The following is a 27,089-nucleotide window of genomic DNA, read 5'->3' as shown; positions in this document are numbered from 1 at the left end:
GCAGTTTTTCGCTACAGCAGTATTATAAGAACAGTGTAAACGCTCTGTTACTCTGGAATGAAGCTAAACTCTAGGACACGTGTATCGGAGGCAAATATTTGAAAGCCGGAAAATTCCGTAGGAAGGGCAGTGAATACAGTTGTGCTTAATGATCCAGATTGAATCTTAATTAGGATCTCCTGCCTTACATCTTTAAATGTTGCCATCTTTTTTTAATCTCCTCCCCCCCTTTTTTTTTTTTGGTGGTCACTTTCTTGATGCACATACTTACGGCTGTAGGAACTGAACCTGACAATTTCCACACGGCTACATCCTTTTATCTATTTTAGAGATGACTGTGGCATATAAATAATGTTTACAGGCTAGAAAGTCACCAAAGGGTTTATGAACATTAGATCCTATAAAAGACTGAAGTGCCAAAAGTACCAGATCCCTGAGCCGGATACGTTTTTCTGCAGTGCACGAGACTGGAACCAGTATCTCCTTGTGTCAGTATCTGCCTCACAGGGAGCTGCCGAGGCTGCACGTCTGCGCTCACATGAGCCCCGTGGTCCTTGAGCTCTTCTGAAAGTAGGTGTCTTTGCCCTTTTGAAGAACTGAGTTTGCTTAACCTTCTCAGTGAGGCCCAGAGAGAAGAGGTGTCTAGTGGTCAGAATGTATGTGGTTCAGTTCCCTCTTCTCCTTCCAAGAGAGTGCTCATTACTCAGCTGTTGGCTATTGGGTGCACACACTGCCTACCTTTCTCTTGATGCTTTCACCTATAGAAAACAGTCAAAACTATACTAGGCTAAAGAGACCAGAAGAAAAATGGTGTGAGTTTGTTCCTTAATGGGTAAGGCAGTTGCCTGGAAATACATTGAAATGGTCTCAAGCAGAGGGAGCAATTGAAACTGCTGTGTTGGGGGGTAGGCAGTATTTGCTTCCAAGTTTTGAAAGCAGCTGTATCTGCATGTCATGAGGAGTCTGATACTCTGTGTGCCTATTATAGCAAGCCTTGCCAGGGATTTAGATTTCTGGCTCCTGATGTCTGGAAACCAGTCAACTGATGTCTGAACTGGGCACCTGAATGCTAGTTCCATTAAACTGAAAACCAGAACGGCTGAAACACACAACTCTGGAATGCTGGTGCCTTGGGAACTTTAAAGCCAAGAAGGTCACTGTTAACAAAATGTATTCCACATCAAGCAGCAACAGGGTAAAAGTTTCCAGGATTTTTTTTTTTTTAGCTTTAAGTGGAATTCGGACACGAGATTTCATTGATCGAGGCCTTAACATCTGTTTCTGCACTCTGATGCCATTGATGAAACTTCTTTTTACTTCCAATGTGCAAAATCAGATCCTTTAGACACTGCAGTGTTTTGGCCATGATGGTTGTTCTTGGTGCACAGGAAACATGAGGTTGGCCAACACTTTTTTCTGGAGAAGACTGCTGTGGTTCAGAACTGTATGGATACATGCAGCATTACTGATAGTTGACCGGAAAGCTCTTACTTTGTCAAATGCTTCAGCCCATTTCCTAATTAGTTTTGCAAAATAGGTTGGATAAATATGGATGATAGTCTTTTTATACTTAGATTTATGTATAATCATAACTAGATAATAAATGAAATTTGGTTAACTTTAGAGGCCAAATCTTCTGCTATTCACAAAGTGCACGTGTAACAGACCCCTTTCAGTCTCCAGCCCAGAGGTTCACAACACAAATGCCCATTTTAAGTTTTAGTCATGCTTCTATGGTAATTCAATGACAACAATTTTCATACAAAGGAGTCCAAAGCTGACAAGGAAAACTGTATTAAAACTCTAGGCTAGTTCTTCTTTTTCCGCTTCTTGCTTCTCATCATTTTCAGGTGTTGCAGAGGCTGGCATTTCATCAACCCCAGGGTGTTCATTTGTTGCATTGCTTGATGGGACTGTGGTCGCAGGGATGTTTTCTTCGTTAGGTACCTGAACATACTCTGCATTGGATTGTTTCTGAGCCATTTCTCTGCAGGAAGACAGGGTGAGGATTGTGATTTCATGTGTTGAAATCCCACCTACGCTAGAGTCTTTCAAAAGAAGGAGTCTTTGTAGTTTTGTTGTCTAAACAATAACCACCATGTTATAATGACTGTTCCAACAACATGTGAAAAGGCTACAACATCATTGCTGCTAAGACAGAACAAGTGACAGAGTGTTAGAGAGTAAGACTGATCTGCGTCACTGGTATAAGTGATCCTGTTGTAGAATAAAATGGATTTTAGTATGTTTAAATGCTAGGCCAGGAAAGCAGAATGGGAAGCCAAGTGCTGGCAGACAGTGTCTGAGGAGGGGCAGCAAAACATGCTGCTTGGTGTGAGCTTTCTGGGAAATTCCATGCAGATCTGGTGTCCCATTCAAGTGCATAAAAAATAGAGTGCAGTCAGAAAAGAGCTATGAAAAGTCTGAAATCTAGAAAAGTGTCTTTAGTAACAGGTATGAAATCTATTTATCTTATCAAAACTGTAATAAAGCACTTCCTGATATTTAAGCACTTTCATATGTAAAAAATATCAGATGCTAGTGTGTTAATTCAGTGTAGTAAGATTTATTAGTATCCCAGCACAAAAATAGATATTAATGCTACATCGATCCAAAGCAGAAATCCGGTGCCTGAGTGGCTGGCCACTGGTCTGGATTAGCAGAATTCCATCTCAGGAAGTCTTAGACCTGTGCTACTGGGAAGTGCCCAGATGACATCATATTTTTTTCTGGCCTCAGCTGCATGTGTTCATTTAGCATTTAACATCATGGGGCTAAATACAGCCTGTGTAGCCTATGAGATTATCCCTGTTCTGAAGATTTGGCAATTTAAGGGAAAAATGAGCAACCAAAGCACAGAGGAAAAAACATTTCCAGAGGAGGATCAAAATGGACATTCTGGGCTCTGTTCTGTTGCCTAAACTTTGTGTCTCCTGCCATTTGAGATGCCTTAGAGTATCCCAAGTGTGTGTCCTGTAATTTTAAATAGCACTGAACTGAGCCCTCTGTGTTTAAGTGCAGTGGCGTACAGTCCCAGTACATTTGCTGAGGCAACCCTTAGCTGCTGTTCCTTCTTTTCCTTCCTCCACCTGCCATTAACAGTCACCATTAACTTTTACATACTAAAACCTGTGGTTTTTTCCAACTTGCCACTTTCATTTTGTGTTGTTGAAAAAACATTTACTTTACTGTTTTAGATACTGCTAGGTGGTAGCTGCCTGTAAACGTAGGGAAGTGGATAATGGCAACTTCTGTAACAAGAGCAACAGCTTAAAAGTCACACAAAAGCAAATATTCACACTCTGGAAATTTTCTCAAAACCTGTATTATTTACCCCTCAAAAAAATGTTCATTTTACTTTAGTTCTGGATTTTCAGCAGTGCTTTACAAAAATAATTGTCTTAAAATGAAGCAAACGGACTCTTACTGCATCTCATTACTTGATGACGTCTTATTCTTTGCCTTCTTGGTTAAGACCCAGACGATAATGCAAATGATAGCAGCTACCAGAACTGCTCCAATTAATGCTCCAGCAACGATACCACTGTCTGAATCTGGAAAGAAAAAAAAGATAACTTGACTTTTTAAAAAGTAGTATTATAGCAAAATCCCATGGAAATTCAGTGCAGGAGCCTTTAGCAGAAAGAAGGCATTGGATTCAAAAAGTAAAAACCTGACTGACAGCTGTATTTGCAGGAGGGAGGCCAAAGATTCTCTAGGAAAGAGAGAACTCTGCTTTTATGACCTTTGCTGCCTCCTTTCTTTTTGGTTAGCTCCCTACCCAACAAAGCCTTTGTTCATGCTGGCCAAGGGAAACATTAGGCTGTTAACACTGGCAATAGTTGAAAGCCTTTGCTCGTCGGTCTTTGCAAACAAATTCTGAAATTCAGGTTACCTTTATCTCTGTCTTTCAGCTGAGAGGTAACATGTATGCTCTGATCATTTGTGAGCCCCCCAAACCTGCTTCTGCTTCAGTACAGCTTCTAGCTCTGACCTGCAATTTCCATTTTATAGATCACTAAGTGACGGAGTGACCGTTTCAGGGGCATCTCTCGTGGCTGGTTGTACAACCTATGCTTGGCTCTTGTTAAAAGTTACTGGTTATGTGAAAAATCTGCATGCAGAGGTGGTTGACCACTGCTTGAGAACAGTCAGGATAAGATTGATCACTGCTTGGGGGCAGTCAGGATAAGGTATTTTTCTGTTATTTCAGTATTTTCAGCTAACGGTCACATCTACAGTGCCCCAGTCCTTGTACTACCACATTTCGGTGATGGTTGTAAATTCTGGGGTGGGGGGACCTCAGTGGGACTGTTGGCTGGAAGAAATTGCTCTGAACTCCACGTTTGTTGGTTCTCAGTAGAGGCTCTGCAGCCAGAGCCACATTCAGCTCCTGCTCCCAGTGGGAGACGAAGCTGGAGATGTTAAATGAGTTGTCTAGGTCAGTGTAAAAATTCTGGGCATGCCTGGATGAAAACTCTGGAGCTCTCCAAAGCCCATTCTGTTCTTGCTTCAAAAAAAAAAAAAAAATTATGCTTTAAAGCTGTTGCAGCATTTTCCTGCAAACTGTGCATGTCATACACCAAATATGTGATTACTTTCATGCATTAAACTTACGCTTTGCAGTTAGGTCAAGCTCGCAGGTGCTGTTCCCCAGGATGTTTTTGGCTATGCACCGGTAATACCCGGTTTCAAAGGTGGTGAGATTGCCGATGTAAAGAATGCCAGTGTTTGGATCTGTGACAAACAGAGAGCAGGTACAGGTTACCCTTGCACACTGGAGAGGCAAATCGTTTTCTTTAGTTGGTAATACTGAGAGCTACTAAGAGATTAGAAGCAGGGTTCCCCAATTATTTATGCTTTCGGAGTATTTTATATTCTTTAAATAAAAAACATTTACCTTCCCTGAAAACTACTGCAGTGGATTCTGCAGGAGAGTATTAGAGCGTGAGAAGTAGCTCCCTACTCTGCAGATCAGTCTGATGTTTTACCCGCGTTGATGTTATTGTTGTCCGTGTAACTTCACACATGGAAATGTAACAAGTACTGAAGATTTTCAGGACGGAGGCCTTAACACCCGAATGACAAATTGACTTAACTTATTCTAAGTTCACTCAAAATTCCAAGGGAAGGGAGATGTAGAGGCACAAGCTTTTCTCCCATTTCAAAAATTTAAAGTAATGGTATAGACAAGACATTAACATGCCACACAATTTTAATTAAACCAAATAGAAAAAACACCTTGTGTGTGACAGTCGACAGCTATCAGTCAATTTGAATAAGTAAAAATACAATTTTGTGAGAGGGACCGTCAGAAGAGGAGAATGTTTTAACTACCCTATGTGAAACACAGTGTTTGAACTGGTCGGTACTATGGAATTCCAGATCTTGAACACGGTATGGTAGCCCTGTGGTTACGTACTAAATTGTTCAGTCACAGGCTTGAGGATGTTCTCGTCTACTTTGTACCAGTGGTAGGTAGGGTGAGGCAATCCTTCTTCACACTTGCATAAGAGGTAGATTAGATGGCCTTTTTCAGGCGTTCCTTCGATTTTGCAGAAAGGTTTTGACGGTTTGACTGTAAAATAGCAACGAGAACAGACACATGGTGAGTACATACCCGGGGCTGCAAGCACCGCCTCCAGTACTGTGCTGCTGTCAGTAAAGAGTCGAACCCCAGCTACAGATTTCCGTCCGAAAGCAGCGTCTTGTTTATGGGTCTGACCAAAGGCTCTCCCGTAAAGATTTGAGTAATATTAAATATATGTCCATGGCCTAGGATACATTTTTCTATCTTTTTTTTTCCCATTTGCATACTAAATATTATTATGGAGTTGTTGAGATGAAGACTATCAATTACTTTAATTATAATGGGCCAATCACTATTTGTCATAGACCGTGCTGCCACATAGCAGCATCATTTTCTGTAGGGACACAGCAGGAGCTTTTCCACATAAAGGGAAAAGGTCAAGGCCTGATTCTTCAATGTATTGCAGAGGAAATAAATTAACTAGAGTTCTGTTAAAAATATATCTGTTTTGATGCACGCAGGAGAAGATTCTGCCTTCACTTACACTTATTATTTTTCATTTCCTACCTATAGATATGCTGTTGTGGTTCTTTAGAGTACCATCAGTGGAACTATACCAGCAATGAACACAGCCCAATTTTGTGTGCATAAATGAGCAAGCTTTCTTGGGTTTCATGTGAAAAGTACAATCTCTTACTCAGCTGATCCAAGATTTACTATTTGTTTGGGGAATTTTAGATGAGGATTGTCAGAAGTACTTTGATTTTTCAGGGACTGAGTCTACATAAGTCTTTTTCTTATCCCTGGCAGACAGGCAAGTGATGTTGGAATCGCGTTCTCATATGACTTTGATTTGTCACTCTGACCAGCTATGAATTCTCAATATAAAAGCAATGATTAGATGGAGTTAGTACAAACTTTTATCTTATTAGGAAGTAAAATACCTCATTCCACAGCTTTTCATCCTTTCTGTCCTGCCTGTTCATGGTTGAACTATTGCTTTCTTCCATCCAAAATAGACATTATACTACTTCCATCCAACACATAGTAACTTTCTAGAGTTCCTGGGACTCGGGGTGAGCCAGAACCCTTGGGCTGTACTGCTGCCTCTCCTTGGATTTATGCAAGTCACTGTGACCAGCGTTGGGTAAAATCAGTAAAATTTTAGTCTTTGCTGGGGCTGGATTATCCTAAAAGTATTGGCTTCAGAGAGAAGTTGTAACTCTCAGCTAAAAGGGTTTTTTTGTTTTAATCAAAGTTAATGTAATTTTGTTTTCCAACAGGAAAAATGTAGTGAAGTTGGGTAATTCCAGCTACCCGCTTACCTATTTACATTAGGTGGCTTTTTGAGAGCACAAAGTGAATCTGAAGGCCACGCGTGGCAGCATGAGATTCCGCTGCAGGTCAAGCGAGGGTGGCTGCAGAGTGATACCAGGTCTGCTTTGTCTGGAAGCTAGAGGGCAGCCCAGGCTCTGCCTGCCTCCAGTCCTTGGGAAAACCTCTGCGTCAGTGCACCAGTGAGCCCTTCCTCTGCACCACGGGCCTTGCTTATCACAGCTCTGTTATCCCCTCTGGTCCTACGTGCCTTGAGCCGTGAATTCCGTGTTTCATAATACGGGAAGAAAACTACAATACGGCAGTAGAGGGGAAAGGCACTTACCCAGCACATTGACAATCACAGATTTTTGACTCTGGCCAGCATCACCCAGAGGGCTGAAAACTTCGCAGGTGTAGGAACCGGTGTCTGAGGGCTGCATGTTGGAGATTGTTATTGATGCGTTCCCTGGACCTGTTGCAGCTGTTAGCCTGTTCTTAAACTCTCCATAGGAGTAAGACTGGCCTCCTGAATAATAATAGATCTATGACAAAGAATCAATTGTTAGTTTAGTACTCAGATCTTACTGCCGCTTTGTTTGGTACTCATGATTGGAATACAGTTGATTTCTGATCAAGCCAAGCAATGGCACCCCCTTTCTTGCCCCCTCCCGCGCGAAAGCAGAGGTGAAAACATGGTACATTTGAATATGTATTTCTAGTGGTTCTTAAAAGACAAGCTCTTCAGAAACGGGATTTTTTAGTTCTGTAGATGGGCGGTAGCTAGTTCTTTGTGGATACTTCAGTCACAGACTGATGCATTTGCAAAAACCAAGGCGAGACCATTGGCCATCCTGTGGCAATTCTGTGAAAAAATGCTAAGTGATGCACAACGAATAGTGGTACTAATTGAAGCACTGACAATTTGTGGTGTTATTAATAAGCGGCTCAGTAAAAGATTGTGACAAGAATGGGCCTGTCATTGCACAAAGTGGATGGCTGCAGAGCTTTCCAAATACAGACGCTAGCAAACAGAGAACTGAAATGAATCCACAAGACACAGGTCTAAGCAAACAAGGTGCCTGATCTGTTGGCAGTAAATTTGGAAGCGGTAAAAATGCAGTACGAGAACACCAGCAGAATCATCACACATGCAGTTAGAGCAGCCGTGCTGTTCTCCTCGTTTGTGTAATCAGGGTCAGACACAGTGTCATGGGCTATCTTGGGGTTTTGAGTTTATACCATAGGTGGAAGTCATGAATAACTGTTGACCTCGGTGCTTGGCGGGGCACCTATTTGGGATCAAGAAGTTCCCCTTTTACTAAACAGTAAAAAAAGTTTTACAGAATTATAGACATAGTAAGGATAAATGTCTCTAAGGAATGCAACATTTCCTCCCAAATAAAAATTGGCTGTTTAACATTGACTGATTTCACTGACTTCAGGAGCATAAACGGTACTTAACTGTTGGATTGAATTGGCCACATAAGCTTATAAGCCCAAACCTGTTGTCTGTTGACTGAAAGGAGAGGTAGAACAGGTTCATTGTGGAGCCTGGTTGTGGCTTGGGCCTTGAGTCTGTTTAGGAACTGCAGGATCTCATTACTCTGGGGTAAATATAATAGTTCTCAAGGATTACACACCCTCTGGCCAGTCTAGCTCTGCTGTGAAGTCAAGATCTGAAAGAACAAAGCTAATGTGGAAAACTATGGAACGTTAAACATTTCTCTCAGCTGTTAATGGTAGTGTTGTGTAAAAGTGATGGTATTTGGGACAGGCGGCGTGTTCCCCAGTGTCTACGTGCACAACCTCCATTGTCTAGGCAAGGTGAACAGTTCCAGCATACTCAGTCATTTTTTTAAACTGATGAGAGGTAACCATATAGAATTACAGGTTGGGACCCAAATAGATCTAACGCTGTTCCTGCTGACAGTATTCTGGAATCAGCAGTGTAAACCTATTTATTGAAGCTGGACTAACAGCGTGCTCTTTAATGGGAATAGCTGGAAAGTGCTTGTAGGAAAAAGCTTCACAGACTCCTGTGAAATGCCATTCACACTTGACTAGTATCGAAATTTCCTTTTGGTCAAAGTTCCCTGCCTTTAGGGACACTCCAGATCCCCAGGCAAGAAGTATAATTTGCTTTACTTTGCAGATCAACTGATTGTATTTTGAATTAAGAATAAATATTAATATTCTTGATTCTATTTATCCACCCTGATACGGTGTTGACTGAAGTCTTTAAGCAATGTTATCTGAAAGCTTCTATTAGCTTAAGGCAAGCTACACCCCAAAACTGCCAGAGCACATCTGGTTTATGCAATGATAAGGCTTTGAAATGAAGGTCAGAACCCAGACTGCAGCGTACCAGCAGCTCCGGTACTGCAGCTTGGCCCCATCCCAAGTGCAATTTTGCCTGCTTCCCAGCCAGACTTTATCATTCCCTGCCCCAGGATTACAAACACCAGGTACAATTGATGCAGGGCTCTGAATACCAAAGCTACGCTACTGCATTGCCAACACGTGGAAAACTGGCGTTGCAGTGAGGAAGCATAAGAGGTCCCGTGTTTGTAGAGTGGCAGAGTAGCTTAGAAAGTCTGCTGGACAGCTGGAGAGACTCTCCAGTTTCCACTGTTTGCATGCAATGCCATCAGTTTTAAAACTGATTTTAGGCTTTGCAAATGTCTAGAGATGGACCTCTATTGCAAAACTAGAGTCTGGATGCCCACCCTCATGTTCCGCAAGGAAGAGAGTGTTCAAAATAGGGAGTTTGATTTAAGCAGATCGCTTATCAACAAACTGATCTGCCTGTAATTACAGAAATGTGCTGGCCATACTTGGCTCATTCTGCATTTAGCCATGTTTGAGCAACAACAGAGTGTTATACGCTGTTCCTTGTGAGAGTCTGAAGTTACAAGAACTGTGACTTCTGACTTCAGGCTCCTCTCAAGCTGACATTTCCTATATAGATCTCAGCAGTGATGGGCTGGGTTTGCATCTCCTCTCAATCAATTGCATCTGTTTGAGTGGGGTGGGGAAAGAGCTTCCGTCAGCTCTTCAGACTAGTGTGAAATTCATTTGTATAATGATTTAAATGAAGCAAAGGGTGACTTGCAGCAGCGTGAGAGGAGAAGCAGGCCATTATATCCTACTAAAAGGGCTGATTAGAGAAAAAAGGGGCTAAATTCTACTCAGTCTCCCTCAGAGTGATCTGGGACTTACGGGAGAGTAGACAGTAGCAGAAGCTGCCCACTGAGCACTAGCTTAGCTACGGCAGATGTTCCTGGGAAATAGGACTGGCACTACAGCGAGTCTGAAATGCAGTCAGGGCACTCCAGTCAACTTTAGAGAGGAGCAAGCGCTCCTCAGTATATTTGATCTGAAGTCAGGGTGAATTACGTATCTAAGCCCTCATACAACACGCTGAAAAATTAATCTGCTGTGTTCTCTCTTCCTGTCTGAATGCAAGCAGAGAAAATATTTTGTGTACACTGTGAAATCTGAGGCAGGTGTCAACACAGCAGAGAATATTTGTTCTCTTCATGGATTTAAACAGACTCGTTCTGGGTTGTTTTTTTCAACTACAATCATAAAGGCAGTGGAACATCTTAAGGTAATGCATTCAGTTCCTCTGCAGGCTCCTGCCTGTTCTCTATTCTGCTCCTGTATGATGCTTATCTCACTAGCTCTGGAGTTTATTGCCCGAAGGAAGGTGGTAAACACCAAAAAGGCTGAGTAATGTTGTGATTAATTACTGAGTGTATATCTTGTCCCAGAGGTATGACTGGATTGTGTACATAGGAAATTTTGTTTAAGAGAAACATGTTTCAGTTAATTGGCTGTGAATTCATAGCCCATTTTAAACAATACTCTCAAAATGGGTATTTTAAACCCATGTTCAAAGTGATTTTATGCCGTCCTTTGAAAGCTCATGTTTGTGCCTTTCAAAAAGCTGAAATGAAAATCTTTGTAATAATGTTTCTGTTCTGTTTCAAAAGTTAAAAAAATTGTTTTCTCTTGAAAGTACAGAAGACTTTGGTTTTGGGCAACTGACAGCTAATCTTCTCTCATACAGACACACACCTCGTTGTCATTTCTTTCCATTTTACCTTAAATGTCCCTAAAATGACTGTGTGAGAAAACTGTAAATTTAGTCAATGGTAGACTTTCCTGGAAGCCTTTTTAATTAGATGTGATAAATATATTTGAAGTACAACATCTTGACTGTAAAAAAAAAAAAAAAGAAAAAAAGAAATCTGCTATGCTTCTCTTGAAAAAGTAATCTTTTTATGTCCTTAAGCAAATCACAAGCAGCTCTAGTGAAGTCGATGATACACCAGTGTTAAAACAATATTGAGGATGCAGTAATGGTCGCTGCTTCTCCTTACCAGCTAGTTTGCTCACGCAAGTTTTTATATAATGGTGCCTTTTCACATTTCATGGGAGCAGCTGCCCGGGATGACTAATCAAACAACTGACAGAAAAAAAAGCAGAGATTATCACTGCTAAAAATGTTGTCCCTAATAACTCCACAATCTGAAGCACCATTTTCTGTAAAACAGCTAAGTTGCCCAGAAAACGTCTCCCTGACCTTAGAAAGGATTGCAGTTTAGTTGGTTATTCAGCCTGTGGCCCAGGCAGTGCCTAAAGCCGCTGATGTCAGCAGCCATCCTTCTCGACTTCTCGGCAGTGGTATAGTTACTCTGGATTTCCACAGTCACGCTTTCTGCTGCAACCAAGAAAAGGATTTGGGCTCATAGATTTCCAAGGCAGTGGAGTCAATTATTCACGTACCTATTTGGGGCATCTGGGTTACAAACAGAACGGGGAACTGGGAACGATCATACTTGTTTGGAAGAAAATCTTGGTGAACTCAATGCACTCCAGATGCTGGAGGCAAGATTCTTTGTGTCCCCAATTCTGAAGGTTCTGGCACGTGAAATCACATGTCCTTTCCTTCTCCTTTAGCCTGCCTTGTGGGAAGGCTGCTCCTCTTCTAGTGTGATGGTGAGGAAAGTATTTGCCTGTAGAGGAAGCAGTTGGCAAAGCTGGTGCTGAGTTGAGGATTTTTAAAGGCTGCCAGATGTTTGGCAGAGAGTGAGAAACCCACCTACAGGTTTCCTTTATACAACTTCTATAGAAGGATCTTCTTCCCTGGGAGGTGGAGGTTGTGTGTGAAAAAGCAGGCAGTAAATGAGAAGAAACATGCCTCCATCTGCTTCCTTTCTTCTTGGGGCAGGACAAATACATACTAGAATTTGCATAAATATGTGTCTTTCAAATGTCTTCGGGTGGACTCATTCATAATTTCCAGGTCAATATTCCTCCCACCCTCCATCTCCTGGCATCATTGCATCACATTGCTGTACATGCCTAGTACACCTGGAGATCAGAACTGTCAGATGACTTGTACTTGAAGATGTGTTACAAAATATCCCACTTAATCTCCACAGTGGTCTTAGTTTCCTGACTGGGGGGCAGTTTCAGGACATGACTTCCTTTCCAGTACCTGTCTTCCCTCCCCCAGCCCCTTCTCACTTTCCCCCACTAGGAGATGCAAAGCAATAGCATCCTGTTCGATGACGTTTCTCTGGGCTGATTTATTCAGCATCTGATTCACAGTCTTTGCCTGGAGAGCTGTAAAGCTCAGGCATTCAGAGGGCCCTGCCGTTGGGTTGTTTTGTCATTTTCTGTTTGACATTTTCTCAAGCTACTAGAAAAAGAACGTTAAAGTCTCTTTCTCACTGATAAATGCAAAGGAGGATATTAACAACTTCACTGATTTGAGATCATGATCTCTTTGAATTCTGAGTTCATACAGAATTTATAAAATAACAGCAAGGGAAAAAAATGCTCATCGCTCCCTTAAGCATCTTACCATCTAATTAAAGAATAAAGGCCATGCACTCAAAGTGTTCATTAAAGCCCAAGGCTCAGATTCTGAACTCGGCTCAGTAAGAAATCAAATGCTCATGTGTTCATCAGTTTCTTTGACGTGTGTCATGTGACTGAGTCTGGCCCCAAATGCCTTCTTTCATCCACAGCTTCTTTTCACACGTTTTTGTCAAAACTCTGATCCACCAAACTGTAGTAGGGATATTCTGTCCTGCATTACTGGGATATTTGCATGGGTAATTGAGGATGTTAATAATGACTTGTCACAATTGCGCATTGGTAGAAGAAGAAAGGGATGGAGTCAGAAGCCTTTAGAGGATTAATCATTCAGCAGCTTTAGCTGGTGCAAAATACTTTTGAGGAGCAGCCCTTTCATGTTCTCACAGTATCATTCTTGTGGCTGAACTATTAGTGAATAATTTCTGCTGTGCATCAAGCACAAACGTGTATTCTCAGTGCATTTGGTGTCACCACTCTTCAGCAGTTATTATTAGACCACAATTTGCATTGGGTTGTACCCTGTACTTCATGGTGAGACAGGAATCCCACTGCAGTCAGACGGAGTTTGGACTGGAGTGTGGCTGGGACGTTGAGCTGATGGCTGAGAGGAAGCCAGTTCAGCAGGCAGCTTGGTGTCCCTCTGTACCATCGCATCTCAAAATGTTGTTACATTCTAGAAAGGAGATCGAGGTTGATTTTTTTTTTTCTTGCTATGTCAATATGTAGCCCCAAATTTGGGCTATCCAGGCTTGCTCACATTCAGCCCTGAGGCTCCTGGGTGTGGACATGCCCTTCAGGTACCATTTGGGTAGAATATTCCTGAAGGTGCTAGTTCAGCCACCTAGAATAGCTGTGGGAAAAAAAACAACAGCTACTTCCGAAATAATTTTGATAGAGGAAAACGCACTAAAAAATAGGGCGAGTTAAAAATTCTGAATGATGCGCCTGATTCAGCTTTTCTCAGTCATGTGCTGGTTTTAAGATTTTAATCCAGAACATGATTACAGGTCTCACAGTAGCATAAATGTAGTAGAAGCTATTTAGCTCTTTTTTTCCAAGATTGCGGAGGGTTTTTTCTTACCTTGTATCTCCAGCTACATCTTCCCCGTGCATCTGTCACATAGACCATCTTTTGACATTGACTGACTGACTTTTCATCCATACTCAGAATACCATGACATGGGGAATGCTGTATTTGAGTAAAAATGTGCTGATCTGAGAGTTAAATGAGACTTTAAATGTTCCCCCAAAATCAAAGAGCCTCTTCTCTCCACAGCTCCCCATCAGTACCATCAGTGCTGTTCACAAGGGCAGAGTGCCTCGTGTTCAGCACATTTTGCAGATGTCTCAAGCCTTTGCCAAGGGTGAGATGCAATACAATCTTATTTCTAAATTTTACCTAAAATTAGGCGAACTAAGATTGAAGTCTAATGTTTGCTCCAAACACACCAGAAACAACCTGATCATTTTCCACTTATTTCCACTTTCCTTTGTGTTCTCACTTCTGTCTGTTTCCGGGTATCAGTTTATCTTCTCTCTGCAGACTGTCACCGCAGAGATGACCACAGGCACTCCACAGTAATCCCAGTGACATCCAGGGAGTCACTCGGACTGCAATGACATGACAACAGGGTCTCTGTCCCTCTGCATGGGAGGTGTTACCTCTGCTTTCCATGAAGCTATTCCTTTCAAGTGCCTGCTCAGTCATCAAATGAGACTTGGTTTTAAAAAAATCACCTTTAGGCAAACTGAGATGCTCATGTGTCAGAGAGGCCTTTTCCAGGAAATTTCCCTGGACTGCTTCAAGAAGTGCTGTGCACAGGCTCATCTTTGCTTGGGGCTGGAATGGACTGCTCTGCTCCCAGGCCAGAGTCCCTTGCAGCACTGACAGCCTCTGCAGCACATATCTTGGTTGTCTGTGGCTGAAAGTTTTTCATTGTGTCTCAGGAACTACTCATAGTACATAGGGAGGAATTTGTTCTTTCAATAGTTTATATGGGAACCCAGAAGGCTGGCTGGCCCCTGGCTCTCACATGGTAGCCCAGCGCCCATGCCTGTGTCTCGCTTTGTGCTAGGCAGCAGAGTTGCGCTGGCCTTGGGACTGCTGGTAATCTGAATTCAGGGTTTCAGGGTGAAAGGAGCGGACTGTTGCACTCAGATTGCTCTTCTTGCATCTCTTTCCTTCCTTGGGCTTCACCACCCTGCCCCATTCCTGAACAACGTGACACAAAACATGCTCATTCCTGTGAAGATTTTGCAGAGTGGCTCATCAGGCCTGCAAGGCTGGCTATAAGGACATGACCAGGCTCCCCGTAAGGGAACAGGGACATATTCCTCTTCTGTATAGTTTGCAGTAGGTGAAACTCTCCACGCCCCTACCCACCAGGTGATACTTTCTCGGTAGTACAGGTGTGAGAAGAATATAGGGCTCTGGCAGGGTGAAAGCCAATATATAAAATAAATGGAAGATATTATTGCTGTTACATGCTGCTAATGCTCTTTCCCTCTCGATGGCCGTCAGTATTTTTACCAAAGCAGTGTCAATGTCACTTTGCAAACATTTCAAGCTTGCTTTTTTTTAGAGAACATTTTCATGAGAAGTGTATCAATAATTCAGTTTCTCTTACAACTAACAGTCATTCATGACCTCAAATTATCTAGTGAATCTAAATTTTCAATCAAGAACTCTGCCCTGGGCGTATCTTGGGCAGCCACGAAGTGTCTCTGCTAATTTCACTTAATTTAACTGTGGGTGGTCTGGGCTGGAGGCTCAAGGTGTGGCCCTGGTTAGGTTCAGGAGTTGTATTTAGCTTTGTAAAGCTATAGCCTCGCCTGTGCAGAGTCAACAGCAAATCTTTCAAACATTTACTCAGGCGCTTTACACCAAGGCCAGCTGAGTGACTCAGAGCGTGAAATGAAGCACAGATGTAGATCTTAGCAGGAGTTGAGACTTACCGTATGAATCAGGCCAGGCCGTGATGTACTCCCTTACCCCGGGTGAGCTGAGTAAGTAGTGTTTGCTTCAGTAAAATAGAGGTAGTTCAGTACTGGAAAGTTCTCCAGATCCTTGGCTGGGAGTTATTATTTTAAAATTAAATTTATCGTAAAAAAGACATGTTGCTAAGGGGTAAATGGCAGGAAGAAAAAGTTAAAAATACGTATGGCATCCTATTTTCCATGAGTTGGTATTTACATTATTTAGTTCAGATGAACGGAATTACTTCCACTGGAGAAACTTCTCATGAAAAGAGTGGAGTTAGGCTCCAATTAGTAAAAAGATCTATATTTGCACACTATATATAGCTTCACTGTCTTCAAAGCACGCTGCGAACACCTGCCATTCCACTGTTTGCTGCCTCCCTTTTCATCATACTGTCTGTGAACAGCCTGTTCGTGGTATTTCATCCTCTCTGGTGTAACTGCCGTGACTTTCAACTGTGGAGCACCTGCGCCAGCATTGTGTGAGGTGAGCAATGTGGAACAGGATGTGAAAACACCAGAGCAAACAGCACAAGACACCAGCCAGCTTCACAAAGCCAGTGCTGGGAGCAGACCTGCACCAGGTCTGTGAACTCATGAACAGCACTGTCTCACCTTGAGGAAAGGTAAAATCTGTTGCTCGATACTCTGTGGCATTAAATTAACACCAGCACTAGTCCTGATCCTGATCTTACTCATTCCACTCCAGAGAGGACTGTACCTGGCCCCGTGTGTCTCAAAACTGCAAAATCTGCATCGTTGGTGGCAGTGTAAAATAGTGACATTCTTTTCAAAAAAGGCACCTATAGACTCTGTGTTTATTATATATTATATCCTAAAATCTAGTCATTTAAAGCTCATGTTCATTACTGCTTCAAGCCAAAAGCATCTTAATGACATAAATTTGCCTTAATTAATTCTAACAGTCTACAGTTTGCTCTATTATTTGCTGCCACTGTAGAGAGAAAGGGCCATATTCCCTATTATATAAATAAACATTATTAGAATCAGGATTTTTTTCCCCCCATAGTTGTTATGGAGAACATCCCCCCTGCTTAATCTTGTTATTGCAACTATACCAGCCGTGTGAATAACAGGGTCATCATAACAGCTAGCATTTACTAAGATGTCAGGAATATTTAAAATTGTAGCAGGTGGGAGAAGAAGATGCATTTTCTGCATTTTAAAAATAAAAATTGTAAGTCTCCTATCTTCAAAATATTGGGCAGAAATTTTCTACTTTAAAAAATGGAAGTTGAAAATGTTATCCATGTAGTTACTGCAAAAAATGCCAGATTTTGAATGAATTTTCAACAAACTTTTTCAGGGACAATATATGTGCTATTTGCAAGAAGGCGTTTGCTTGCTTGCTTGTTTATTTATTACAGACATTTTAGAAGAATCTAAATCTCTCATAAATCTCTCATAAAATTAAATAATTTTATCCCGCTTAAAATGCAAGGTACTGTTCTGGTACTCAGTAAGGTATGGTGCCAGCCTGTTCAATTCAGTTGGTTTGGTCATCTTACCAGCATATTAAATATATTTTTGACTTGCATCTTAGTCTTCCTTAATCTAAACAATGAAGGCCAAAGCCAGCCATCTCCTCCATTGCCATGCACCTATTTCCTACTTGGAACAAAACGTGAAACTTAACTTCAGCTACATGCCAAGCAACCAGGGCAAAGCCAGGTTTGTAGAGAGATTATTTTTTGTTTGAACTCGTAGGAGAAAAAAATGCTTGTTTTCAGGCACTCAGTCCTTTCTGAAACTCAGAAAAGTCAGCAGCCTGGAATAGAAATAGCAACCTCGTGTTGCTGTGGGTTCAGAGGGAGGCTGAAAATCCAATGCCACGTTCAGCTGCATGGTGTAATTTCTTAAACTATTTTCCACAGCCATAGTCCTTTCTTCCCAGCGTTTGCATTAACACGATTAACTTTATTGTGAATAGATTAAAAATGGTAAGGAATTGCTGTTGTGGTAAAAGGATGCAGGGTCAAGTAATACAGGACTGAACGGGTTGCTAAAAGCATTTTGGAAAGAGTAATGCCCCAGTCCTGCAGCTCCTCACACACATGCACCCTCCAGGCCCATCAGCGGGCTCAGGGGAGCGCAGGGTGTCCTCCGAGCTGCCGAGGGTGCGAGCCAAGGGTAACTGGCGCTGCAGCCAAAGGAAGTTTTACCTCAGTGTTCAAGGAGAACGGGATCAGTCACTAACCCGTGGCCTTTCCAGGTTGAACCGACTTTATTTAATGAAAACGCAGATTATCCATTACAAATGCACGTGTGTGGCGGCGCGAAAGGGAATTTGCCATGAAATTAGTTTCAGATAGGGAGAAAATCAGATGCAATTTTTCCTAGCAGTGTTTCTTACAGTCTTTATAGGCAGGGCTTTCCCACTGCCTGCAGTGGGACCTGCAGAAGCCGGGAGTGAGTGCCGAAGGGATTGATCCATAAGGTTTCCCTGACATTTGGTAGCCTCACATCACTTAGTTCTTGTTAGTATATTCTGAACCACCCACAGTATTTTATGATTATAATCCTCATGGGGTATTTTCTCATCGCTGGTCACAGTTTACAAATGGTTTTCCCCTCCTGAATCTCTTAAAACTGGCTGATTCTCCCTCTAAAATACTTGCAACTACTATCTGCTTATTTCTCTTGGTTGTGACCAGAAAATGTATTGCATTTATTGTCTTGCAATATAGGAAATTCGACACAAACAAAACAGAGAGACTCTAACCAAATTTGGAGAAGATGGGCTTGATCCTCCCTCAGTGCTGTACTTCCCACCTGAACAAGTGAACGTACTGGATCAAAATTATACTATATTGTACTATGTACAACTTAGGAAACCTGCAGCTACCACCCTTTCCTGAATAATTCTTCATTTAATAAAATAGCCTTGACTTGAAAAAAGCAAATGATGAGCAATAACTATTCATACAATTAGTCAGGCAAGGTGTGCATATGTCGGTCAGGCATTCATCCAGTCAGAAATTGGGATGGGCCCAGTGTTTGTACTTAGCACTGATACAGCCTTTGTCTGTGGCTGTGACACACTGCCGGAGGGTGAGCAGTTCTGTCTTACGTTACATTGCTTTCTTACCTACTGGCTATTGCAGTTCAATGCCAACTATGTTACGTGCTGTACATTCTGCAAATTATAGACATTCTAATTCTGCTATAATTGATAAACCAAATAGAGTTATGACTCTATCAGCAATGGCAAACCTCCTAACATAATGTTATTAGGGAACTGGCGAACATGACAAGGATATCGTTAGCAGGGACTGTGACACTCTTCTAAGTTGAATCTCTTTACATCAACTCCCAGGTGCAACACCAGGAAGGAGGATTAAACTTTTAGCAAAAAAAATGTTAGCAACAGGATAAAAACGATGGGAGAGAAAAGAGATTCGTTGTCTGACAGGCACAAGCCTGACACCGGGGTATGGAAAAAAAATCACAGTCATCTTCAAGGATGCAGTAACACTTCCAATCAGCATTTCTTCTTATAAAGGAAGGTGTTGGTGATGGCTCAGCACCTGTCAGGACTGAGCTGATGGGAACTCATGTGCCACATGTTATGCTGGGAGTGAGGTTCGTGGATGAATTTCCCCACCAAAAAATAAGTTTAATGGATAGCTCTTGAAGTCTGGGCAGTAGTGTGAGTACATATAGGAAGTTGGAAATCACATTCCTGGCTCCTTCCAGGCAGCCCAGGCTGTTCTGCAAGGTCTTTACAGCCCCACGAGAGGCTCGGGCAGCGTTACAGCACGTAGCTGCCTAGCACTTGGTGTCCTTCACAGCCCCGATCCTGCCTCTGTGCCGATACTCCAGCCTACCACACGGTCTCATTATACCCCTGGGGGAGATACTGTTTGGCTCTGCTGCCTCTCCAGGTCTCAGGAAGGGCAAGGAGCATTTGCCTTTGATCTGTAATTGTTCTGCTCCCACAATGACACCCGTGGGATGCCGTGAAATACCAACGCAAGTTTGCTGTGGCAGATTTCCTGCTATGACAGCTTTCTACAGAGTCCTGCCAAAATACTCGCTGCTCGCTTTGTGCCGACAGCCTGTTGTTGTGCACCGCTCCTCTGACTGAGCTGCCGAAGAGCAACCGTGGCGGCTGAATCAAGGAGTTCTCATTTGACCCTTAAATGGGGGACACATTGTCGTAGGCAAGGGCGTCTTACCAGGAAAGCAGCCTTCACAATGGCAGGAAATATCTGCCCGTCAAGAGAAAAGGGAGCTCGTCCAGGGGCTGGAGCACTTGTGTGATTTTTGGACACCTGGTCTTTGCTCTGCTTTGTGCTTCCTGTGTGACTTGGAGCAAGTCGTTTGAGCATCTGAATCTCTTTTTATAACTTCTAAGTTTCTAAAGGAGTTCAGGCATGCCAGTGGGAGCTAGGAGCCTAGACAACTTTGTGTTTCTGCCCCTAAATTTCATTGCACCCAATTTCATTGGAAACACCAACATTGCCCACCTCCTTGGTCTGTAGTGAGGATAACTCTGTCAAATATAACAAGATTCTTTCAGGACTTAAGGATATCTTAAATATAACTTCATATTAATAATAAATATAAATATCTTACGGTATTCAGTTGGCTCTCTTTGGCACTGTAAAAGCTCCACTGAATAAAGAAATTTCCCAGCGGTCCAGAACTCGTGTATGTACAGAGGAGGGTTGCGTTTCCACCTGTAGTGACATTCACTGTCTTCTCAGGGACGGTCACCACCACACCGCTGACGTGGCCTGTGGGCAGTAAGTGTGGTGAGGAGAGATCAGCCAGGGCCGACCCTGGGAGCCGGGCAGGAGTGCCTTGCTACCTGCATTATCGAGGTAACCCGTAGGACGTGTCTAGTTGTTCTTTTCAGTACAGTTTCCCTTGGGGTTTGTGTGGAAATTTTAGTGATAACAAGCAGGGAGTGGTTAAAAGCTAACAAGCAAGTAAATCCCCCCAAAGATCTGTGCCCTTAGAACAAATAACATTCTGAAAAAGCAGAGTTACTAAACATGTACTTGTTCTCACTTGCAGAGACTTGTCCTCTCACTAAGAGCCTGTGGTAGAACTGAACCTTTTTTCTGCTCTTGCAGTGCTCTCCTGCACCTTGCACTCTCATTCACAGCTGTCTCTAGCCGTCTTTTACACCCTTCTTGCCCTTTTTTTTGCAGTTATTCCTTTAGATGTCTGATCTCCTTTACCATGGATCACCATCTCCTACAGTGTTGTCTCTTCTTACGTTTTTACATTCTGACTCGGACTCAGTGGCCCAGTCAGGTTCCCCCTGCACTGGAGCTCAGCTGGTTTCTTAGGGCTTACATGCAGAAGCTGTTCTTTTCCAATGCCTTTACATTGGAAATGTCAGACTAGGCTTTTTGAAACTGTTTTTATTGTGTCGGTTGTAAGAAATTCTGTGATAACTTCATCAACCCTTTCTGTTGTGCTCTGAGCAGAAAGGGAGCAAACACAGCTTGTGAGCCCCTTCCCATACTGTTCCGACCAGTCTTGGCTACACAGTCATATTAATGAAAGGAATCGAGCACCATCTTACAGTAATTATTTGTTTCCATATAAGTTACTAGCAATGGTGACATATGGCAGCAAAGCCAGCACTGTCAGAAAAATAAGTCTGAATTTCAGCGTTTTGCTAGGTCACAGGGTTTTAACACTACTGTCTAAAGATTCTGAAGGAGAATATATTTCTTTTGAATGTGGTGGAAAAAAGTCTTTCAGACCTTTCTATGCAAAACAGGCAAGGTGAGAATCACGTGTTACAGTAATAATTTTCACATGGGCTTATTGCGTATATGAATGATTGAGGCAAAACATACAAAATATTCTTCTCAATGAAATTTCTGTGCATCTTACATTTGGGTTCTGCTTTTGAGAGTTTAAGCAGAATCTTCAGTAATACCAGAAGAGTATTTTGCTCAAATTATCAGCTGTATGAGAGAAAATATGTTTTAAAAAGGAATGCAATCTATTTTGACATTTTTAACTGTGTAAATATTGCAGATTCATCAGTTGCTACAATATGCAAACCTGTCTGAACCTAGAGTCTGAACTCTTCAGGGTCTGTTCTCCTTGTTTGATGGCTTCAATAGTAAAAGCTCACTGCAAGGAAGAAGGGAAGAATCTACTTTCTGTGTTGGTGGTGGCTAGGATGAGAATTAGAGGTTTTAAACTGCAGCAGGATTCACATTATATGTGAAGACAGCCTCACAGGAATGGCTGGAGACTGACCTAAATGTGTCGAAACTGCCTTTGGGAAAGAGGGGATCCCAGTGCTTGCTGTGAGTCCTGCTTGCCCTGTGAGTTCACAGTAGCTTAATCCTTACTGAGATCTAGTATAAAAGCTGTGTAATATTATTTTAGATATCTGAGTTCACTGTTCTCAGCTTTAAGAGTTAGAGTTGGCCAGAGGATGATAGTTTCTTGCCACAATAACACTTCCAGGTTTACATGTATTTACTTTCTATTCACTGGATTAACGCTACAGTCTTTCAACACAGTGCCATTCTACTGAGAACATCCATTTTCCAGTCATCTGCTCCACGTAAATCCCTTATCATACTCTGGTTTTGGAGTCAGGAGTGCCACAGAGCCTGGCTTTTATAAGCTTTCCCAGAAGAAATTCATTTTAGCAGAAACGACTCCACAAAGCATTCTCGTTTCCATGAAGCTGTGTATTTTGAAGAAATACCTTTAGTTCAAATAGGCTTTGCTCTACTAAAAGTATAAAGCCAAAACCTATCAAACATCCATTATCCAGCGAGGCTACTTAAAGCCATCACTAATTGTTAAGGTGGAGATTTTGACTGAAAATGGAGCGAACTGGACCCGCAGAGCCTGTTCCCTCGTCACGGAAGTTAATGGGAGTTTTGCTCTAGATTTAGTTCACTGTTTACGCTTTCAAACTCTTAATCCCATTTCATACATACAGCCCTTCTGGTTTCAGTGAATAAAAGCACACGAGTAAGAATTAGCTCCGTGGAAAAAGCTAGTGTGAACAGGACCGTAACTTGTTCAAAATAGTTGATCCATGTCTTTTACTCATCTATATTACACTAAGATTGTTTCCTTGCTACAGAGAAAGTCATTTCAGTTAGTTGGGAATCGCCCACTTCCACTGAAGTCCCATGCAGTTTTTAACGCTCATGAAGTAAATCCAAGTTTGCTGAGCTTTTCCTAGCCAGTGTGGAAACCCACAGTCAGTGGCGCCCATCAGTATGGACACACTGCTAGTCCTAAATACAGAACTTTAAAATTGGAGGACTTCTTTTTTAAAAAAGTATTGGTACTAACTCTGAATTACTTTTCATTTCTAAGGCAAAAATCTGTGCGGTTTATGTGTGTGTGAGAGAGCGAACATTGAAACACCGGGAGCAACTATTTTAAATATTTCCTTGGCATCAAAATCAGATAATTACATCTTGAAAATAAAATGTGGAAACTAACTTCCATTTTCTTTAGTGGATACAGAGGCTGTCCATCTCCATGGAGCATTAGACTTAAAATGTCTGCTTCTGTATATATTAAAAATAAAGCTTAGCATAACGAAATGTCCTTGAAACATGAATAATATATACTCTTTAATATACCATATAATTCCTAGAATCCACAAAGTGTTACATCCACACTTAACTTCAGGGAAATCCAAAGGAGTATTTGGATGCTTAAATTTAAGCATCCCCCCAAAATTTTTGGTGGGGGTGGGACCAAGGCAGCATCTCCCAGGGCTATTATCAAGTGGAGACAAAAGCAGAACGTGAGAAAACCTAACCTTGAAAGACCCTAATGCTCTACGTGAGAGCTCTTTGCCTCTTCCTGGCTTTAGAGCAAAGCATTAATTTACCAAAGCTAAAATCCTGTTCTTGAGCAAAAACCTCTTAGCAGTCAGTGGTCAGCTGGCTGGTTTCCACAAAATGGCATAGCATTATAGCCAGGATTTTCATTCAGTCCTGAAGTAAATTTTGAATGCTCCCCTAGTTTGCCAGTCAGGTTTACCTGCTCTCTTATTTCAACAAGTTCCTTTATTCCAGTGCTATTTCGCTCAGTTTGTTATTCTTACCTGTAAGGATGGCTAGAATTGGAAATATCTTCAGCATCGTTGCAAACATCTTCTTGACGTTGGGAGAGAAAAGAGACCAGATGCTGCTTCTGACTTCAGCTAAAACTCAACTGTTTTGTTTTTTTTTTAAGTGGGTTTTTGTTTTCCTTATCAGCTGTGTATCAACACGTCAATAAGCTTTTTCATTCTCCTCTGTTATCACATATGTGCCTTTCTCCGACTAGTGGTGTGACTGTTCAGTTGAAACCATTTTGCAGGGTTTAAGCAACTGAGGGTTTTGTTAATAATAAACCTTTGAATCAGAGGGGCCCAGATTCTCCCACTTTTGCCAGGGCCCAGCAGTATTTGCCTACGTAAGTACTTCCACCGAGTACAAGAAAAGTATTTGTGGAGCTATTTAACAGTCAATCTGATTACCAGTGTTGGAGTCAGGTCTAATATGAATAAAGAATAATCTTTATTTCCTGTTAATTCTATGATTTCTTTTTAAATATGGGCATGTGGAGATAATACGTTGTTAGTAATTTTTCATTTGAAAACACGTTTCCCGTACAGTTTTATACAGAATGATTACATGGGACTCATGATTGACTTGAAATGTCTATATTGAACTCACCAATAAGGTAACACATCAAAATAAAGATAAAAGTTATCTTCTGAACTGATAATAAAATTTATTTCATCTAGTTTTAATCCATGAAGTTGGATGCTACTAATACACAATGACAGGGTGAATATATTGATTTTCATTTAACTGTTAATATCTGATTTATATAGTGAAAAAGCAGTGGATGAAGGTTAGGACTTGAAGAACTAATTACAAAACTTATAGTAGATTATTTTGGCCTTACTGATGCAGAATGCCTTCTCTAAGACTCTGAAGCTCATTAGGAACTGAAGGTGCTCAACTTCATTTGCTTTCTTTCTTCCATGTCATTTGACTGAGGCTAACTCAAAGCCCCAAGCTGCAGTGGGAGCAGCTGGCTCTGCGTCCACAGCCATGCCTGGGTGGGCAGCTGAAGATGTCACAGAGGGCAGCACTGCCCTTTAGGTGTGTGGCTGTACCTAGGACCAAGACTATGAGAATGGTCCGTGACTTTTCTTCCGTGCTTGTTGAAAACATGGGTCTAGTTCATGCCTGATGTTCCCATCTTTCTGGTGGCAAGCAAGGGCGGCCACCCTTTCCACGGCAAGGGCCATGCTGCAGCTGGGGAAACCCTTTTGGCAGGGGGCGCTCAGCATCTGGCCACGTGTGGTTGGAGGGGAGAGGTATGTCCAGGCTCTCCCTCATCCCTAATGATGTGATGTGGTGGTAGATACTTCAGTGTGGAAGTGGTGAGTCACTGGTTGCGTCAGTTACTACTGGGATCAGGTTTATGGACTTAGGGGAATTTCGTTCTGCCAGAGATTTCTGTGTATGGCAGATGCCTGAATAATCTCTGGGCGCATGTCAGGGTTTGATTATATTGTTATATGAGCCATCTCCAAAAGTTTTATGAAGGTTGTGTTTTCCTTAGTTCTGACTGTCAGCACTTCACACAGCGTTCCCACAGGGTGGGCAGTGCTTGACTTTGTGATGGGGAGGACAAGACTTGAAACAATTAAATGTCTCACCCAAGGATGCACGGGTGACCCAAAGTCCAAAAAGGAAAATGCACGTTTAAAGACTGAAATTCAAATTCAGGTTTCTTCCAAAATGTGAAAAGCATTTAGATTCACCTTCACTAAAGAAGCATGGAGGGGCCCTAAATGTACATGGGAAGTTCTCACTGGCTTTTCCTGGGTCAGCCTAAAATGGGAGCTGCTGCTGTTGTGCAGTTGTTTAGCTATGGATGAGCACAAATGATCTGAACATGAGCGCAATCTACAGACCCATTTCGGTGATCGTCTGTGGCAGCTCCTTAATACCCAGAAGGAGTCTGACTAGTAGCTCACAGAGCATTGATCCTTTGTGAAAGACAGCTATTTTTCAAGAAGATGCAAAAAACAGCCACCACGCACTGCGGGTCAGCATGCACCTGCATGATCCTCTGTCTTTACCACAATATCCGTGTGTCCTCTAATTCCTTCTCATTTAACAACACCGAAGTCCTTTCTCTGACACGTAAGACACCCTGAACTAATACCTATTTTCTCCCTGTTACATTCACTTTTTAAGTCTGAAAGATGACAGAACTGCATTCCTGGAGGGTGAAATGCTCAGTTCGACCAGGGAACAGGAGTCAATAACACAACTTCTGCCCTAATATGCGCTGGTTTAAGCTTAGGATGCAGGGCTAAGATTACCAATTACGGAGCGGGTATATCTCATAGCAAATGATTACAACCATCAACCCTGTTCTACAGAGGATACTGAACACCAGTCGCATTTACTTTTGACTATTACCAGCCCCGGGCTCATTTCACACAGCCAAACCAGAAGCGTGTACCCTAATGCTAATCTTCCAAGCCATCCAGGGTTATTCTCCTGTGAAGGTACCTGTCAGCTGCTGGCTTTGCTTCTAGCTCATTGTTAATAGAAAGCAGCACTGCCTGTTCAAATGTCACCTTAGGAAAAGAGCTGACCACAGAAAGCAAAATCTGGTTTGGTCTGATGATGGTTAAGGTTAAGTTCCAGCGGGCCGACAAAGAAGCTCTCACTTACACTGCCGGCCCTTGGCTAAGAACAGCCCAGAGCGCAGCAACGGTGGCAGCCACTTTGCCATGGGTGGAGCAAAGGCTCTTATCTCGAGATAAAATGGAAAGGGCCAGTACCAGGAACTGTATGTTAACAGACTCTGTGACTCAAATCTGTGTACACTGAAACGTATTCAGAAATGTTCCCTTCCAAGCAACTCCCTTGTATTCGCTCTATAAATAGAAGTGTCAGTCATTAACAAAAATGAAGCCCAGAGGCACACCCAGAGCAAGGCAGCATTGCCCAGCCGAGCACTGCCGTGATATTTAGGGGTTGCTTCTGTCGGTCTGAAACCTAATTAAAAAACTTCCTGTAGAATTCCATGTTTATCTTGACAAAGCTCAGCAGCACTTAAACCGCTTTGTCTTCCTGAAATATACTAAATAGGTGATTGTTCAAAGACACCAAACCCAGCATAAGGTGATTTTTATAAAGCTCTCTACTTCAGTATCACATCTGATTGCTGGGGATGAAGAGAAGGGTGTAATTAAACATTCAAACAAGCACAGTAAAAGAGCTGCTCTAAGCCTCTAAATACATCGTTAGGTTGACTTTTAAATGCGCTTTACAGTCTGCTTGCTTATTGCACAGCTTCATTTGTTGTCTAAAAAACA

General features: G+C 42.2%; 1 protein-coding gene across 1 annotated transcript; it reads right to left on the bottom strand.

The window, feature by feature from the left end:
- Positions 1-1,803: 1,803 nt before the first annotated feature.
- On the bottom strand, positions 1,804-23,835 carry VSIG1 (V-set and immunoglobulin domain containing 1). Its single transcript, XM_086470405.1, has 8 exons — positions 23,799-23,835; positions 20,318-20,478; positions 13,821-13,928; positions 7,191-7,389; positions 5,423-5,578; positions 4,618-4,737; positions 3,428-3,554; positions 1,804-1,987 (listed from the first exon to the last, which is right to left on the bottom strand). Exons 1-8 carry the CDS (start codon positions 23,833-23,835, stop codon positions 1,804-1,806), a joined length of 1,092 nt encoding a protein of 363 aa, XP_086326531.1.
- Positions 23,836-27,089: the final 3,254 nt, after the last annotated feature.

This window comes from Leptosomus discolor, chromosome 9 (assembly GCF_034619465.1).
Source record: "Leptosomus discolor isolate bLepDis1 chromosome 9, bLepDis1.hap2, whole genome shotgun sequence".
Classification (NCBI taxonomy): domain Eukaryota; kingdom Metazoa; phylum Chordata; class Aves; order Leptosomiformes; family Leptosomidae; genus Leptosomus; species Leptosomus discolor.
This window is presented reverse-complemented; position numbering and strand designations above follow the sequence as displayed.